Genomic DNA, 15,153 nt, shown 5'->3' with positions numbered 1-15,153 from the left:
CAATTGCCTCACTTAAAAAAAAACCACCTGATTCTGAGAAAGTCTCCACCCAGACTGAGTGCCAAATGGGGCTGTGACACAGAAGGGGTTAGAACCCCTCATTCTATACCATGCATTTTGAAGGTCAGCTGAGCAGGAAAGGCTATTATTAAACTCTATTAAAATAACGCTATCTAATTTTTTTGCAAGGGAGTATTATCTGGAGCCAGTGAGAACTTCTAATTCTCCATATCCATATACTATATAAATGACTATGTATTCTAGCTCAGACATTGACACTGTCTTGTCATAAACAGAGAGGTGCATGTATAATACCTACTGGGATTATCTTACTCTGGAGACAAACGATAAAGTTTTGCATAGTTAATTACCCTCTCTCTCTTTTAATGGTAACATCGTTTCTTTTTTTTAAATTGTGTTTTATTTTATTTTTTTTCCAATTACAAATAAGATAGTTTTCACACATTCATTTTTGTAAGATTTTGAGTTCCCAATTTTTCTCCTCTTTCCTCCCTTCCCTCCCCCTCAAAGCCAGCAAGTCATCTAATATAGGTTATATATGACAATTAAACATATTTCCACATTAGTTCCTGTTGTGAAAGAAAAATCAGAACAAAAGGAAAAAAATCACAAGAACGAAAGAAACAAAAATACCCGAACAAGCAAATGAAGTGAAACATAGTATGCTTCACTCTGCATTGAGACTCCATAATTCTTTTTTTTTTTGGATATGGACATCATTTTCCATCATTTGGAATTTTCTTAGATCATTGTATTGCTGGGAAGAGCTCAGTCTATCACAGTTGATCATCACACAATACTGCTGTTACTGTATACAATGTTCTCTTGTATGCACAGTTTTATAGCTTTTTGGCCATAGTTCCAAATTGCTCTCCAGAATGGTTCAATCAGTTTACAACTCCACCAACAATGCATTAGTGTTTCAATTTTCCCACATCTCCAAAATTTATCATCTTCCTTTTTTGTCATATTAGCCAATCTGATAGGTATGAGGTGGTATCTCAGAGTTGTTTTAATTTGCATTTCTTTAATCAATAGATTGAGAATTTTTTTTCATATGGCTATAGATAGCTTTAATTTCTTCATCTGAAAACTATTCATATTCTTTAACTATTTCTCAATTGGGGAATGACTTGTATCCTTATAAATTTAATTCAGTTCTCTACATATTTAAGAAATGAGGCCTTTATTAGAAAGACTGGCTGTAAAAATTATTTCCCAGCTTTCTGCTTTCCTTCTAATTTTGGTTGCATTGGTTTTGTTTGTGCAAACTTTTTAATTTAATGTAATCAAAATTATCTATTTTGCATCTCATAATGTTCTCTATCTCATCTTTGGTTATACATTCTTCTGCTGTAAACTACTTCTCTTTTTTATCATAAAATATTTTATTATTTTCTGGTACTGTAAAGATAGTTTTCAACGTATGTTTTCCTAAGATTTCTAATTTCAAATTTTTCTCCCTCCCTCCCTCCTTCCCCCCCTCCAAAGACAGCAAGCAATCCAATATCGGTTATATATGTACCAATCACATTAAACTATTTCTGAATTATTCATGCTTGAAAGACGAATCAGAGCAAAGGGAAACCTTTCAAAAAGAAAACAAAACGTAGAAATAGTATGGTTCAATCAGCATCTAGATTTCATAGTCTTTTTTTCTGTATTTGGAGAACATTTTCCATCATGAGTCCTTTGGAACAATCTTGGACCATTGTATTGCTGAGAAGAATCAAGTCTATTACAGTTGATCAACACACAATGTTGTTGATACTATGTACAATGTTCTCCTGGTTATGTTCATCTCACTCAGCATCAGTTCATATAAGTCCTTCCAGGTTTTTCTGAAATCCATCTGCTCATCATTTCTTACAGCACAATAGTATTCCATTACATTCATACACCACAACTTGTTCAGCCATTGCCCACATTCCCCTCAATTTCGAATTCCTTGCCACCACAAAAAGAGCAGCTATAAATATTCCTGTACATGTGGGTTCTTTTCCCTTTTTATGATCTCTTTGGAAAAAAGACCTAATAGTAGTATTGCTGGGTCAAAGGGTATGCACAGCTTTATAGCCCTTTGGGCATAGTTCCAAATTTCTTTTGAGAAATGGTTAGATCATAAACTACTTTTGACTAGCAAAGGGAATCAGGAAGAATCCCAGGTAATAATGTGCTGAACACAGATAAATATTTATTTAGTGGTCAAAACAAAATGAAACAAAATAACCAAACCCTAGGAACAGACTTGGCAAAGGAATTAGAAGTATGGTGTGTATTCAACCATTTGACTCATTGAGTAGCTCAGGATGAGTCACATGACTTCTCAGGACTTTATATTTATATATCTCTAAAATATATCTATCTAATTTTATACAGCTATCCTCTCTCTCTCTCTCTCTCTCCTCTCTCTCTCTCTCTCTCTCTCTCTCTCCCCTCTCTCCCTCTCTCCCCCTCTGTCTTTGTCTTTATGTCTCTGTCTCTGTTTCTGTCTCTCTGTCTCTCACTGTCTCGCTCTGTCTCCCTTCCTGTTTCTCTGTCTGTCTCCTGTCTCTTTCTCTCCTACCAAATGTGAGTAATTACAAGATTTCTGAAACAGTCCTGAAATATTCCATTTCTTGTATTCTATCTCTGACAGGGTCTTTACTGACATAACAAAGATGCAAATAATATAGAAAAGAATCATGTTAAGATTATATCAGATATAGAACCTTGGAAATCATCTAGCTCAGCGACATAATAATTATTATATTCGAATAAAAACAACACATTTATATAATGCTTTGAAATTTATAAAATGTTTTCTTAGAAATCACCTTATAACATTAGTTCAAGTATTTTTCCCCTCTTACAAATGAAGAAACTGAGGCTCAGACACAGTAAGTTGGCTTGCCTATAATTACAATGCTGATAAACAGTGAAACTAAGATATCACCAGTGCACAATATTATTCAGCCTCTCTTAGAGAATTTTTTTTTTTTTTGGTGAGGCAATTGGGATTAAGTGACTTGCCCAGGGTCACACAGCTAGTAAGTGTTAAGTGTCTGAGGCCGGATTTGAACTCAGGTACTCCTGAATCCAGGGCCAGTGCTCTATCTACTGCACCACCTAGCTGCCCTGAGAAATATTTTAAAAAGAAAAATGAAATAAAATTATTTCTAGCAAAGCTTGAGAGGCCTCTGGTTATGTAGTGGATAGAGAACCTGGCCTGGAGTCAGGAAATCTCCTCTTCCCGAGTTCAAAACTAGACTCAGACACTTCCTAGCTGTGTGACCCTGGCTGGGCATGTCACTTAACTTTGGTTGCCTCAGTTTCTTCATTGATAAAATGAGGTGGAGAAGTAAATGGCAACCCACTCCATTATCTTTGTCAAGAGAAACCCAAATGAGTCACGAAGACTCAGACATGAAAATTACTGAACAACAATAACAATAAAGTTTGATTACCCTGTAAAGTGTACACTGTTTTCTTATTTTTTTGGTTTTCCTTTCCCTGTCCTTACCAAGGGCTGCTTTTTCAAGGTGAACTGTGGCAGACCTAGGAGGTCTTGAAGTAAACTAGAGATGCCCAATTTGAAACCATTTGAAGTTAAAGTAAAAACTTAAGGAAAATAGCAATATTTGGAAGCAATTAAAGGCTTGGGTGGATCAGTCTGCAAAGCAATGCTAAGTAGACTGCGAAGCAAAGAAATAAGGTTAAAAACAACAAAGAGCTGAGGGAACATTTATCACCATCATAATTAATAATAATGATGATGATAATCATAACACTTACTATTTACACAGTGCCTCACCCCTCCCCCAGGATCTCAAAATGCTCATCATGTGTTTTTGCATTTATCTTTCTCATATCCTGTCTGGTTGTGAGGATTTTGGACTCATCTCTATTTTGTGCAGTCAGCCAGTCAGTCAACAAGCTTTTAATTATTAAATGCCTAGTACTAGGGATTAAAAAAAAGGCAAAAACAGTCTCTGTCCTCAATAATAACCATTAGCATTTTTCTAGTACTGCAAAGTGTATTACACAGGCTATGTCACTGATTCTATAAGTTAGATGCTATTATTATTCTTATTTTGCAGATAGAAGTTACCTCTTGCCCAAGTTTACTCAGTGAAGTAAGTGGCTGAAGGAAGATTTGAACTCAGGTCTTTTTGCTTCCAAGTCTAGCACTTTATTTACTCTATCACTTTGCTGGTTAAGGAGGCCACATGGCATTAGAGGAACTTTCAATGTACAATTGGGAAAATAAGAAGACAATGGTTAAATGACAGGAGAAATGAATAAGAATAAAAGATTAGAAGAGTCACCAATCCCTTGCTCCCTTGATTCTGTTATATTTCAGCCCCTCCCTATTGGCTCTCCTCACCTGCTAACACACCCCACTCCCCTTCATCAGGCACAGACCAACAGCAGCAAAAGCAGCGAGCAGCTGGGGCTGAACCCTGATCAGCCTTTGGTACACACATGTACATCTAATATTAACTTTCAATCAGGTTCACCTGGAAACTTTAAAAGAACGCGTATGCAGTAGCTTTCTATCTTTTTTTGTTTTGCTGGGCAATGAGGGTTAAGTGACTTACCTAGGATCATGCAGCTAGTAAGCTTCAAGTGTCTGAGGCTGAGATTTGAACTCAGCTCCCCCTGAATCCAGGGCCAGTGCTTTATCCACCATGCCATCTAGCTTCCCCCAATAGCTTTCTATCTTGGAACAGCTATTTAATGATCTCAGGGAAGAACTGAAGAGGGACCTTCATGCCCCCCTACTTATTCTCAGAGAGGTTAGATTGACTGGTCTATATTTACAATGCTGATGAATAGTGGAATCAGGATATGATCAATGACTGGGAATCTTATCTCTAGTGCACAATGTGATTCTATCTCTTTTAGAGAAATAAGGATGAAAGAAAATGATTCACTACAAAGCTGGATTACCCTCTAAAGTGTAGACTGTCTTTTACGTATTTTACTGATCTACTCAGGGGCCTAGTGTCTCCCTCAATTGTTTTTGTTGGGGCCAGGGAAGAGAGAGAGAGAGAGAGAGAGAGAGAGAGAGGGAGGGAGGGAGAGAGAGAGAAGAGAGAGACAGAGAGACTGAAAAAGACAGCAATAAAGACAGAGAGAGGAGAGGGATCCGAGACAGAGATAGAGAGACAGAAAGAGACAGAGACAGAGAGAAAGAGAAACAGAGGGAAAGAGACAGAGAAAGAGAGACAGAGAGAGAAAGAGAGACAGAGACAGAGAGACAGAGGGACAGAGGAAGAGGGAGGGAGAGAGAGAGACTTCAATAGAGGGGAGAGTAAGCATTTCTTTGGCTATGGTTCAAAGGGAGAGGCACCAGGCTGAGGCTGGGAAAACAAACAGAGCCTGGAGCCTCCCACCCCATTCCACTGATCACAGAAGAGGCTAAATGGGGAAATGGGGAAGTCCATCTCTCACGTACCCAATTTGATGTCATCATTTCCTGGCTCCACTTTTCCTAATTGGAGTCAGCAATCAGTCCTACCTGCTCTGTCAGTGCCTGAATCGACCTCAGTTGGAGCTCTCTGAGCAGGAAGAGAGCCAAGAGAAAAGCACCTTTTGCAATTCAGAAGCATAATAACAATAGAACTTATTCAGCACCAGTGCATACATTCAAACTGGGTGTATGGGGTGTTCATGGAGGACTAGCACTTCTGATGTGAGGGCTGGTCCAGCCCTTTTTAGGGCTGCTTATCTGCCTTTGGTGTCCACCTCCCCCCAGCTCTCACCTGTGGCTCCAAGAGGCTGTGGCATGCACAGTGGCCACACCCAGTAAACTTTCTAGGCAGACGGGTTAAACCAGGTTAAGGGTAGCGACAGGCTCTAAACCCCGTTGGTGAGTTAGGGGAATGCCTAGCCCCCAAGCATATGAAGACTTCTCCCTGCGGAATGGGTGGAGGAGAACAATTTGTTACAACGGCCATGAAGGTGTCTGAAGCAAGTACTGTGGAATGATTAGAGCTTAGTAAGACATGGAAGACACCAAGGTGATCCACTGCATACCTACCCATGGCCAGTCATTCTGACTTTTGCTTGCCACTGGACTGTGAAGGCTCTGGAAAAGAGAGTAAGGCTGACAGATATATGCAACTCCTCCTTACTTGAATCTAATTCACGTGCAAGGCAAGACCTCACTCCTGATATCATTGGACTTCCTCAAAAACAAAAGGTTCCAAACAAGCCATACTCTGAATCACCTTTTCCTTTGTTGCAGCAGGCTGAGCTTTGAGGGGGGAAAATGGTAGACTAAAGATTGTAGAGCTAGAGACATCTAGTCCAATCCTCATTTTAAGATTAGGAAACAGGTCCAGGGAGATAGAATGATTTCATAAGGTCATATAGGTAGTGAGTGGCAGGAATGAGATTTGCCCAGGACTTCTGATTCCAAATCTAGGTTTTCCCCACTTATATACTGTTGAGAGCATTAGGAGAGATGCAAACAAGTTTTATGCAAGATTCCTGGATGCTTCATTGGACCATAGAAGAAAGACGCAGAGGGACATTTAAACATGCTGGCAAATATCAGCAGCAAGATTTGAACTCAGGTCTTCCTGGCTCCAGGGACTGAAACGGATACATTACACTGATAGAAGGAAAACAATAGCTATGCATCCTGGCCTGATTGCTGATTCTCATGTTTGCTGCTTTGATTTTAGAAGCAATTGGTAGGGGAGTGCTGATATGGAAACAGTAGTAACAACAATAACAAACAGCCCCGAAACCTGTGTTTGCTGTCTGGTTTGGTTCAAATTGTTGCTTTGTTGTTCTTGCTGTTGAACAAATATTTAATGGCCAAGCATAGGTACAAGGGTGATTAGGATCAGGTTTTCTGCCCTTAAGAATCTTACAGACTAACAAGAATCATGCATTAGATTGTAAACTCTTTGAGGGCAGGCGTTATGGGAGAACTATCTCCTAAGTTTATGTAGTGGGTAACTGCCAATAAATATATATTTACCACGCTGCAGAAATTATGGAGGTAAAACTTAAGTTTCATTATTATGCTCAAACATAGATCCAGGCCTCAGAGAAAACCTGAACAATCATGACAATTCTAACAAGGTTTCTTATAGGCAAAATTACATAAAAGTGACAGATAAATAGTTCATTTACACATTACAATCTTGTACATTCCTCATAGGAGAAGATAGACCCATAATCCCATGCTTCCTTCAATGTCATAAAAGTTGAACAAGGTTAGTTAAACAAAGTCATAGTCTCATACATACCTTAAGAAAACAAATTTTGTGTCAAATAAACTCTAGAGGTAAATTAAGTTGGGTTATAGATTAAACTATAGTTAGATGATTCATAAATAGTCTGATTAAAGAGCAGGATTTATATGTCACCAAAAAGTTAGGGATAGTAGAAATTTTTCCTAAACTAAGGAATGTTTAAGGCTCATGTCAATTTTCACATTCCTTGAGACAAGTTTTGGTCAGATAAGGTTAATATTAACCAAAATTTGCAGGAGGAATGGCCATGAGTCCCAAATAATAAAAGTAAATAAAAAATTCCCACAAACACAAGCTTGATTCACTTTATTTCTTTGTATATCCCATATGTACCAAGATGCCTGATAGTATTAGTAAGTGTTTAATAAATGCTGCTGATTGATTAATAAGGGACATAGATGAATCATGGAAACAAATAATAACTAATACAATGACACAGGTACATAGGAGATATAAACTTGAGTTATGAACTTCAGAAGAGGGAGGAATCACGGAAGGTAGGAAGCAAAGAGCCACTGCTGAGACTTAGGGAAAGCTTCATGGAAAAGGTGGCATTTGAGCAAAGCCTTAGAGGGTGAGTAGGCTTTTTGGCATTTGCTCAAATATTTCAGTGCTTACTTTGTGGACTGAATATACAGGGTACCATGAGGGTTACAAAGGAGAATAATACATGTTCTCTGTCCTCAGAGAGCTTATAATTTATTGAATAGGGAGAAGGATTCCAGAATTTGGAAAGTGTGAAGAAATGAACAAAGATGGAAAAAAAAAAACACATCCAAATAAACAAAGAAAAAAGAAACCATGCTTGGGGAGCAGTAATTTCCCTTAGTTTGGCTGGAGTATAGGTTTGTGTAGGGGAATATGGGAGATAAGTCTAGAGAATTGGGTTGGCACCAAGATTTAGGAAAGCCTAGAGTGTTTGACCAAGAATAATTTGAACTTAATATGGTAGGCAAAGAGAAATCCCTGACAGTTTTTGAACAAAGGAGTTCCTTGAGTGCAGAGACCATGTCTTTAGTTTTGGACTCTCTTCACTCCCCAATGTAGTGCCCTGTACTTAGTAGGCACTGACAGAAAGGTTTGATTCTGTAGGAATAGCTCAAAGAACGCTAAAGCTCACAGTGGGCTGAGGCTAGTGATCAAACCAAGCACAATGATGAAGAAGAGTCTCTCTGCTTCCGGACTATTTTAGGGGAAAGAGTAGGATCAAAGAAAGCATCAACAATGGGTACAAGGCAGAGTTGTTCATTTCTTATTTTGCTTCACTTTTCTTAGCTACTGAGAATAATTTTTGGACTAAAAAGGACTGAACAACAACAGTTAATAGCTTGTAGATACCCAGGATGAGTAGTGGTATAGTTAGCTACCCTTGAGAAGTTCAAGTCACCAGGTCTAGGCTAACTCCATGCTCTAGGACTGAAACAACTGAAGGGTGTGGTTATGGAGCCACTGACAGTGATCTTTGAAAGATCATGGAAATGTTTTACATGACTACACATGTATAATCTATACCAAGTTGCTTTCCTTCTCAAGGAAGGAAGAGGAAGAGAAGGGGAGAGATTGTAATTCAAAATTTTAAAAAATGAAAAATTGTTTATATGTAATTGAGAAAATATAAAATCAAAATTAAATGGGAAAAAAGACCATGGAAAATGGGAGAGATACTGAAAGACTGGGCAGCTAGGTGGCACAGTGGATCAAGTGCTGGGCTAGAGTCAGTAAGACTCATCTTTGTGAATTCAAATCTGGCCTCAGACACTTGCTAGCTGTGTGACCCTGGACAAGTCACTTAACCCTGTTTGCCTCAATTCCTCATCTGTAAATTGAGCTGGAGAAGAAATGGCAAACCATTCTAGTATCTTTGCCAAGAAAACTCCAAATGGGATCACAAAGAGTTTGATATGACTGAAACAATTGAGCAACAACAATAGCAAATAGAAAGGATAGAGAAGGGAAAATATCATAATCCAAAAAACGATTTGATTCTTGGCAAAATTCTCAAATGTATATTTAAAAGCATATGGAGTAAACCATAGCGAATCTAAAAAAAGTGATGATCTCAAAGAGCCAGGATGGCTTCATCAAGAACAAATCATGCCAGACTAGCATTCTTTCTTTCTTTTTTTTAAAATGGGGTTATTAGACTGGTAGATGAGGAGAATGCTGTAATGTTTATGTAGCTGTTAGCAAGACATTTGGCAAACCTACACACTAATCTTGTAAAGCTAGAGAAATAAGGGCTAGATGAGAATTCAATTAGATTGATTTGGATCTGGGAGATATTTATCATTTGATGTTAACTTGGGAGGAGATTTCTAATGAAGTTCTCTAGGGATCTGGGCTCGATTCTGTGCTATTTTATCAAAGACTTGGATAAAGGAACAGACCACATGCTTTATATTCATAGGCAACTTAAAGCTGGTAGGGATGACTAACACACTGGGTGATGGAGTTAGAATTAAAAAATAAACTAGAACACTGAACTATATTTAAAAGATGAAATTTAATAGGGACAACTCAGTTAGTCAGTCAGTCAACCAGCATTTATTTAGCACCTACCTACTATATGCCAAGCACTGAGATTAAATGTTGGGGATATAAAGAAGAGGTAAAGACAGTTCCTGCTATTGAGTTCATGGTGTAATGGTGGAAACAATTTATATACATTTATATACAAACAAGATCTATACAGAATAAATCAGAGATAATCAGCAGAGGGAAGGCACTAGTCACACTAGGGTTTAAAATATCAATTGTACATATACTGGATGGTAGAGACATGGCTAGGCAACAAGTCATCTGAAAAAGATATAAGGGTTTTAGTATACTATGGAAGGGTTATGGCAGCCAAGAAAGAAAATGAAATCCTAGGTGCTAAGTGTTGTGTCTGGGACAAGAGAGGTGGTGCTCTTTGCCTTTGTTAAGCTGCAAAAGGGATGTGATTCTCAGTTAGGAATGTCACATGTTAGTGAGGACATTGATTAAATTAAAGAGCATCCATAGGAGAGCAGTGAGGATGGTGAAGGGTCTTGAGGCCATGGAGATGAGGATTAGCAACTGGGGATGGTTTGCTTGTAGAAGAGAAGATTTAGGGGGACATGATTCAAGTATTTGCAGGACTTTCATCTGGAAGATTAGACTTGTTCATTAGTTTTGTAGTTATCCTGTTTATCTCTTTTAACAATCTATTTTAGGGGGCAGGTAGGTAGCACAGCGGATAAACCACCAGCCCTGGATTCAGGAGGACCTGAGTTCAAATAGGGCTTTAGACATTTGACACTTACTAGCTGTGTGACCTTGGGCAAGTAACTTAACCCTCATTACCCCACCAAAAAAAATCTATTTCAGCCATTATTCTGTCTGAGATCATAATTGCTACCCCTGCCTTTTTTGCATCAGTCGAAGCATAAGAAATTGTACTCCAACCCTCCAATTTAACTCTGTGTATCTCTCATTCTTAAATGTGTTTCTTGTGAACAACGTATTATTGGATTCTGATTTTTAATCCATTCTGCTATCCATTTTCTGTTTTATGGGTGAGTTCATCCCATTTATGTTCAAAATTATAATTATCATACTTCAGTTTGGCCCCAGACCACAGAGTAAGAGCAATTTGTGGAAGTTGCAAAGAAGAAAATTTAAGCTTGAAGTCAGGAAATACTCCCTAACAACTAGAGCTCTCCAGAAGTAGTATAGGATACCTTGGGAAGTAGAAATCTGTAAGAAAAGCCTGGTTGACTTTTTATTAGGTATGCTGAAGAAGAAATTCATATTTAAGGATGGGTTAGACAGTATGTCCTCTAAAGTTCCTTCTGAGATCTAGTTATTCCATGAAAACACATTTGTTAAATGAATAAATCTCCCACAGGGCAGCATTTTATGCCATTGAAATATCATGATTCATGTAGGCTGTAGATTTGTCACATATTGTAATGTGATACATTTCCTTCTTTTTCAGACCTGTTCGTGTACCTGTTAGAAAAAGAAACTGTTTACAGCCATGGGTTATTGGCTTAATCACCTTTATATCCCTGATTGTTCTGGCAGTATGCATTGGACTCATTGTTCATTATGTGAGATATAGTAAGTATCAACTGGGGTTTTTCCAAGTTGTCTAGATAAATTTCACATTTTTATTTGTTTTAGATTTGCTCTTTTAGCTCCATAATTCAAGCTGTTTATGAATAAGCCTTCCTAGAATTTTCATCACTTCTTGCATTGTTAATAGGTCGGTACTTTCTATAGAGAAAGCTACTATAGACCACAGTAGCTCATGTCTTTCAGTTTTTGTCATTAATAGACATCAATTAAGACTTGAAAGACAATGTGGCATAGTGGACCTGGCCTTAGACTCAAGGAGATCTGCGTTCAAGGCCTTCCTCTGACACCTGCTGGTTGTGTGATACTATAAGTCACTTGTTGTTTGTCCTATGTTCTTAAAGAGAACCATGGCATTGGGAGGTGATGTCATGACTTTTAGTAAATTGGATTTAAGTGAGAGAGAGCTGTGCAAAGTCACCAGACTCACTCTCTCTTCCAGAGTCATCTGGGTCCAGTGGCAAGATATATATCCGGATGATTGGAGATGGCCCTGGATGTTTGAGGCAATGAGGGTTAAGTGACTTGGCAAGGGTCACACAGCTAGTAAGTTTCAAGTGTCTGAATTTGGATTTGAACTTAGATCCTCCTGACTTCAGGGCCAGTGCTCTATCCACTGTACCACCTAGCTGCCCACATGAGTCACTTGTTTCACTCTTCCAATTTGTACCTTACTTTCAGGGGGTATAGGGGACAGGGGTATATAGCTCTTTGATATAATTGGTATTGCAAACCTTTTATCAAGACAGATCATCAATTGTTCAGTACCTTTTAGTCTTATAAAGTTATGCATGGCCACATAACTTTTAAGTGACATGAGTCACTTAAACTGGAAGAGTGAAACATAACAGAATCTGAGTTCTAATACCCTGAAGCCTCTAAGGATGTAGGAAAAACCTGCCACTTAAACCCCCAAATAAATTTAAAATTCTGGCATTAAAAACTTAATGACACACCAGGCATTACAGAGGAGTAGGCAGGTAGGCAATAAGCATTTTTTAAGCCCCTACTATGTGTCACACACAGTCCTATACAGTGGGGATACAAAAATAAGCAAAAAGTTTGTCCCTGGAATGTAAGGGAATTTATATTCTAATGGGTTAGAAAAGGGAGAGGTTGAGGGTTAGGGTTAGCATCTGGTGAGTCAGAAGCAGCAGAGCCAAGAGGGAAATGAAGGATGGACACGGCCTAGAACATTCTTCCCAATGGAGACTCTTGGAGGAACTTATCAATGTGAAAAGGTGAGCAGAATGGCAGAGCAAAATTCTAGGATGAGAAGCCCCCAGAAGCTGAGGAAAGTTTCAAGGTAGGCTCTTCTGTTTCTGTAATGAAGTATTAATATTGGTCTATTTCTAAATGATTTTTCCATCACTATTCATTATAAACTGTAATGTCCTATACGTCACTACAGGAGATTAAAGAGGATGAAACGTATTATGAAGTGTATTTCTGAAGAGATTGACTATATTATGGCCAGGTACTTCCCAGAAGAAAGAACCAGATGTTCCCATGTTAGGGTGGTCCTGGATGGTTCTTTAGACAAGTTCAAGGTGGAATAACTTGGGAAATTAATAGCTATATAGAATGTTAGGACTGGAGAGGACCTTACATCTTATCTAATAAGTCCCTTCCCCCCTTTCATTTCATAGATGAGGAAAAGAAGGCTCTGCTTTATTTTAACTAATGAGAATTTTTCTCCTGAAGCAAGTGGTTTGGTAGCATTATCTGGGGCTATATTTTTCTTTTTTCACCCCTTAGTATACAATTAAATTGGTTAGATTTTAATGGGTTCCCTTTGTTGGTGTTAGAGGCAATCCTAGTGCTAGCATTCTCTTAGTTTAGATTTGATATTGGAACAGAATAAGGCTCTCACGAGTCATTGAACAGTGGAACAAAGATATGGCTAAGTGGCCCTTAACTTCTCTGTCTATAGTCCACTTTGTCTCCATATGGTAATTAATCTGGTCAAACAGACTTTTGTGGGCTTCAGAAATGGAGCAATTTGAAAGGGTCCCAACCCTACCTAGGTGAGACTTTTTATGCCCTTAGAATGGCTGACCATGAAGTTGCAGTCAGGGCTACAGAGGCCAAATACTTCTAAGGCATAGCTTTGTCTCTTTTTAGGGAAAATGAATCCTTGCTTCAAGAGGTAAAGAGCAGGCATGAGTCACTATGTTGTGAGGGAACACTAATAGATTTTAGTCTTATTACAGTTGGTTATGTGCAGAAGCTGATTTCTTGTAAAAAAAAAATGGTCCTTACAACCTATTATTCTCAGCTAAAGCAGAGGCTAGAGCAGCTAGGTGACTCAGTGGATGGATCATGGGGCTTGAAGTCAGGAAGACCTGAGTTTAAATCCAGCCTCTTATACTTACTAGCTGTGTGACCTTGGGCAAATCACTTAACCCTGTTTGCTTCAGTTTATCCATCTATAAAATGACCTGGAGGAGGAAATAGCAAATCACTCCAGTATCTTTGCCAAGAAAACCCAAATGGGGTCATGAAGAGTTCAACATGACTGAACAACAAAAGCAGGGTCTCCCCACAAACAAAACAAAACAAAGCAAACAAACAAAAAACCAAAAGCAGGGTCTGAAACATTTCTCAAATAGTGATTTGCTTCAGGTCATACAACTTCTTCATCAGACAGGTTTCCATCCCTATTTTCTAAAGGGAGGTCAAATATTTTTACTATTTTCTGGGTAATTTGAGCAAAATCCTAAGTGAACCCAAGGGTTTTATTATTTCATTATTATTGTTTAATATTTTTTGGTGGCAACCAGGTGGTGCAGAGTGACAGACCTGGAATCAGGAAGACCTAAGTTCAAATCCAATTTCGGAAGGTTGCTAGTTGTGTCCACTGAAAACTCTGTTTGCCCAAGTTTCTCATTTGTAAAATGGGGATAATCATAGCACCTACCTAATGAGGTTGGTGTGAGGATCCAATGAGATAATACTTGTAACTTAATACATCTGACACATAGTAAGCACAACATATATATATAAATGTTAGCCGTTGATGTTGTTGTTGTCATTATTGGATCTGCCCAGATAATGGCCTCAACATTTTCTGCTTTGGCCTTTTGACAGCTAAGACCTGGGCTGAAGAATGCTCAGATTCTCTTTATTCTTATAATAAGTTTTTACTGATATGTTTCGTTTTCAGAAGACCCACACTTGTCAATATGTCAGACTAGATGGTAGTATTTGAGATCTCTTCCAGCCCTAGATCTATGCGTGGCCCCTGTGAGATTCAAACTGAGAATTGGCTTTGGAGCCTGTGCATTCAGTAGTTGAGATATAACTATCATTTATCTCTTTCAAATCCAAGCCACAAAACATTTTGCCTCCCAAATAAAGTAAAAATTCTAACTCTGACCCAAAGCCAAGAAATAAGGAATCCATTATTTTTGGTCTCTCATGTAAGTAGTATTTTACTTCTCAGCTTATTTAGGTACAGCAGGGAACTTCCCGTGAAGTATTTCCCTCAACAAAGGTGAACAACATCCTACTGTGCACCTGAATAAACAATGAATAAACAATGGCTGTTATGATTTGGATTATTGTGTCATACTTGTTACCTGTCTTCTACGTTACAGGAGTTAAACACAGGACCGACTCAGGTTCAGCCCTTTAGCAGGTGACATTTAGTAAATGAAGACAAACAGAGAAACAAGATACTCTGTAGGAACAGAGATATATCTTTTTCTTTTTCTTTTTTTTTGGGGGGGGCAATGGGGGTTAAGTGACTTGCCCAGGGTCACACAGCTAGTAAGTGTGA

The 15,153-nt window shown here is 38.4% G+C and overlaps 1 protein-coding gene across 1 annotated transcript in view; it reads left to right on the top strand.

The window, feature by feature from the left end:
• The window catches only part of LOC122732573 (transmembrane protease serine 11E-like), a 67,752-nt gene that overhangs the window by 22,496 nt on the left and 30,103 nt on the right, over nt 1-15,153 (top strand). The window contains 1 exon segment of the mRNA XM_043972805.1: nt 11,233-11,357. Within this exon segment, the coding sequence (XP_043828740.1) occupies nt 11,233-11,357 (125 nt within the window).

The sequence above is a fragment of the Dromiciops gliroides genome, chromosome 6, assembly GCF_019393635.1.
Source record: "Dromiciops gliroides isolate mDroGli1 chromosome 6, mDroGli1.pri, whole genome shotgun sequence".
Lineage (NCBI taxonomy): Eukaryota > Metazoa > Chordata > Mammalia > Microbiotheria > Microbiotheriidae > Dromiciops > Dromiciops gliroides.
This window is presented reverse-complemented; position numbering and strand designations above follow the sequence as displayed.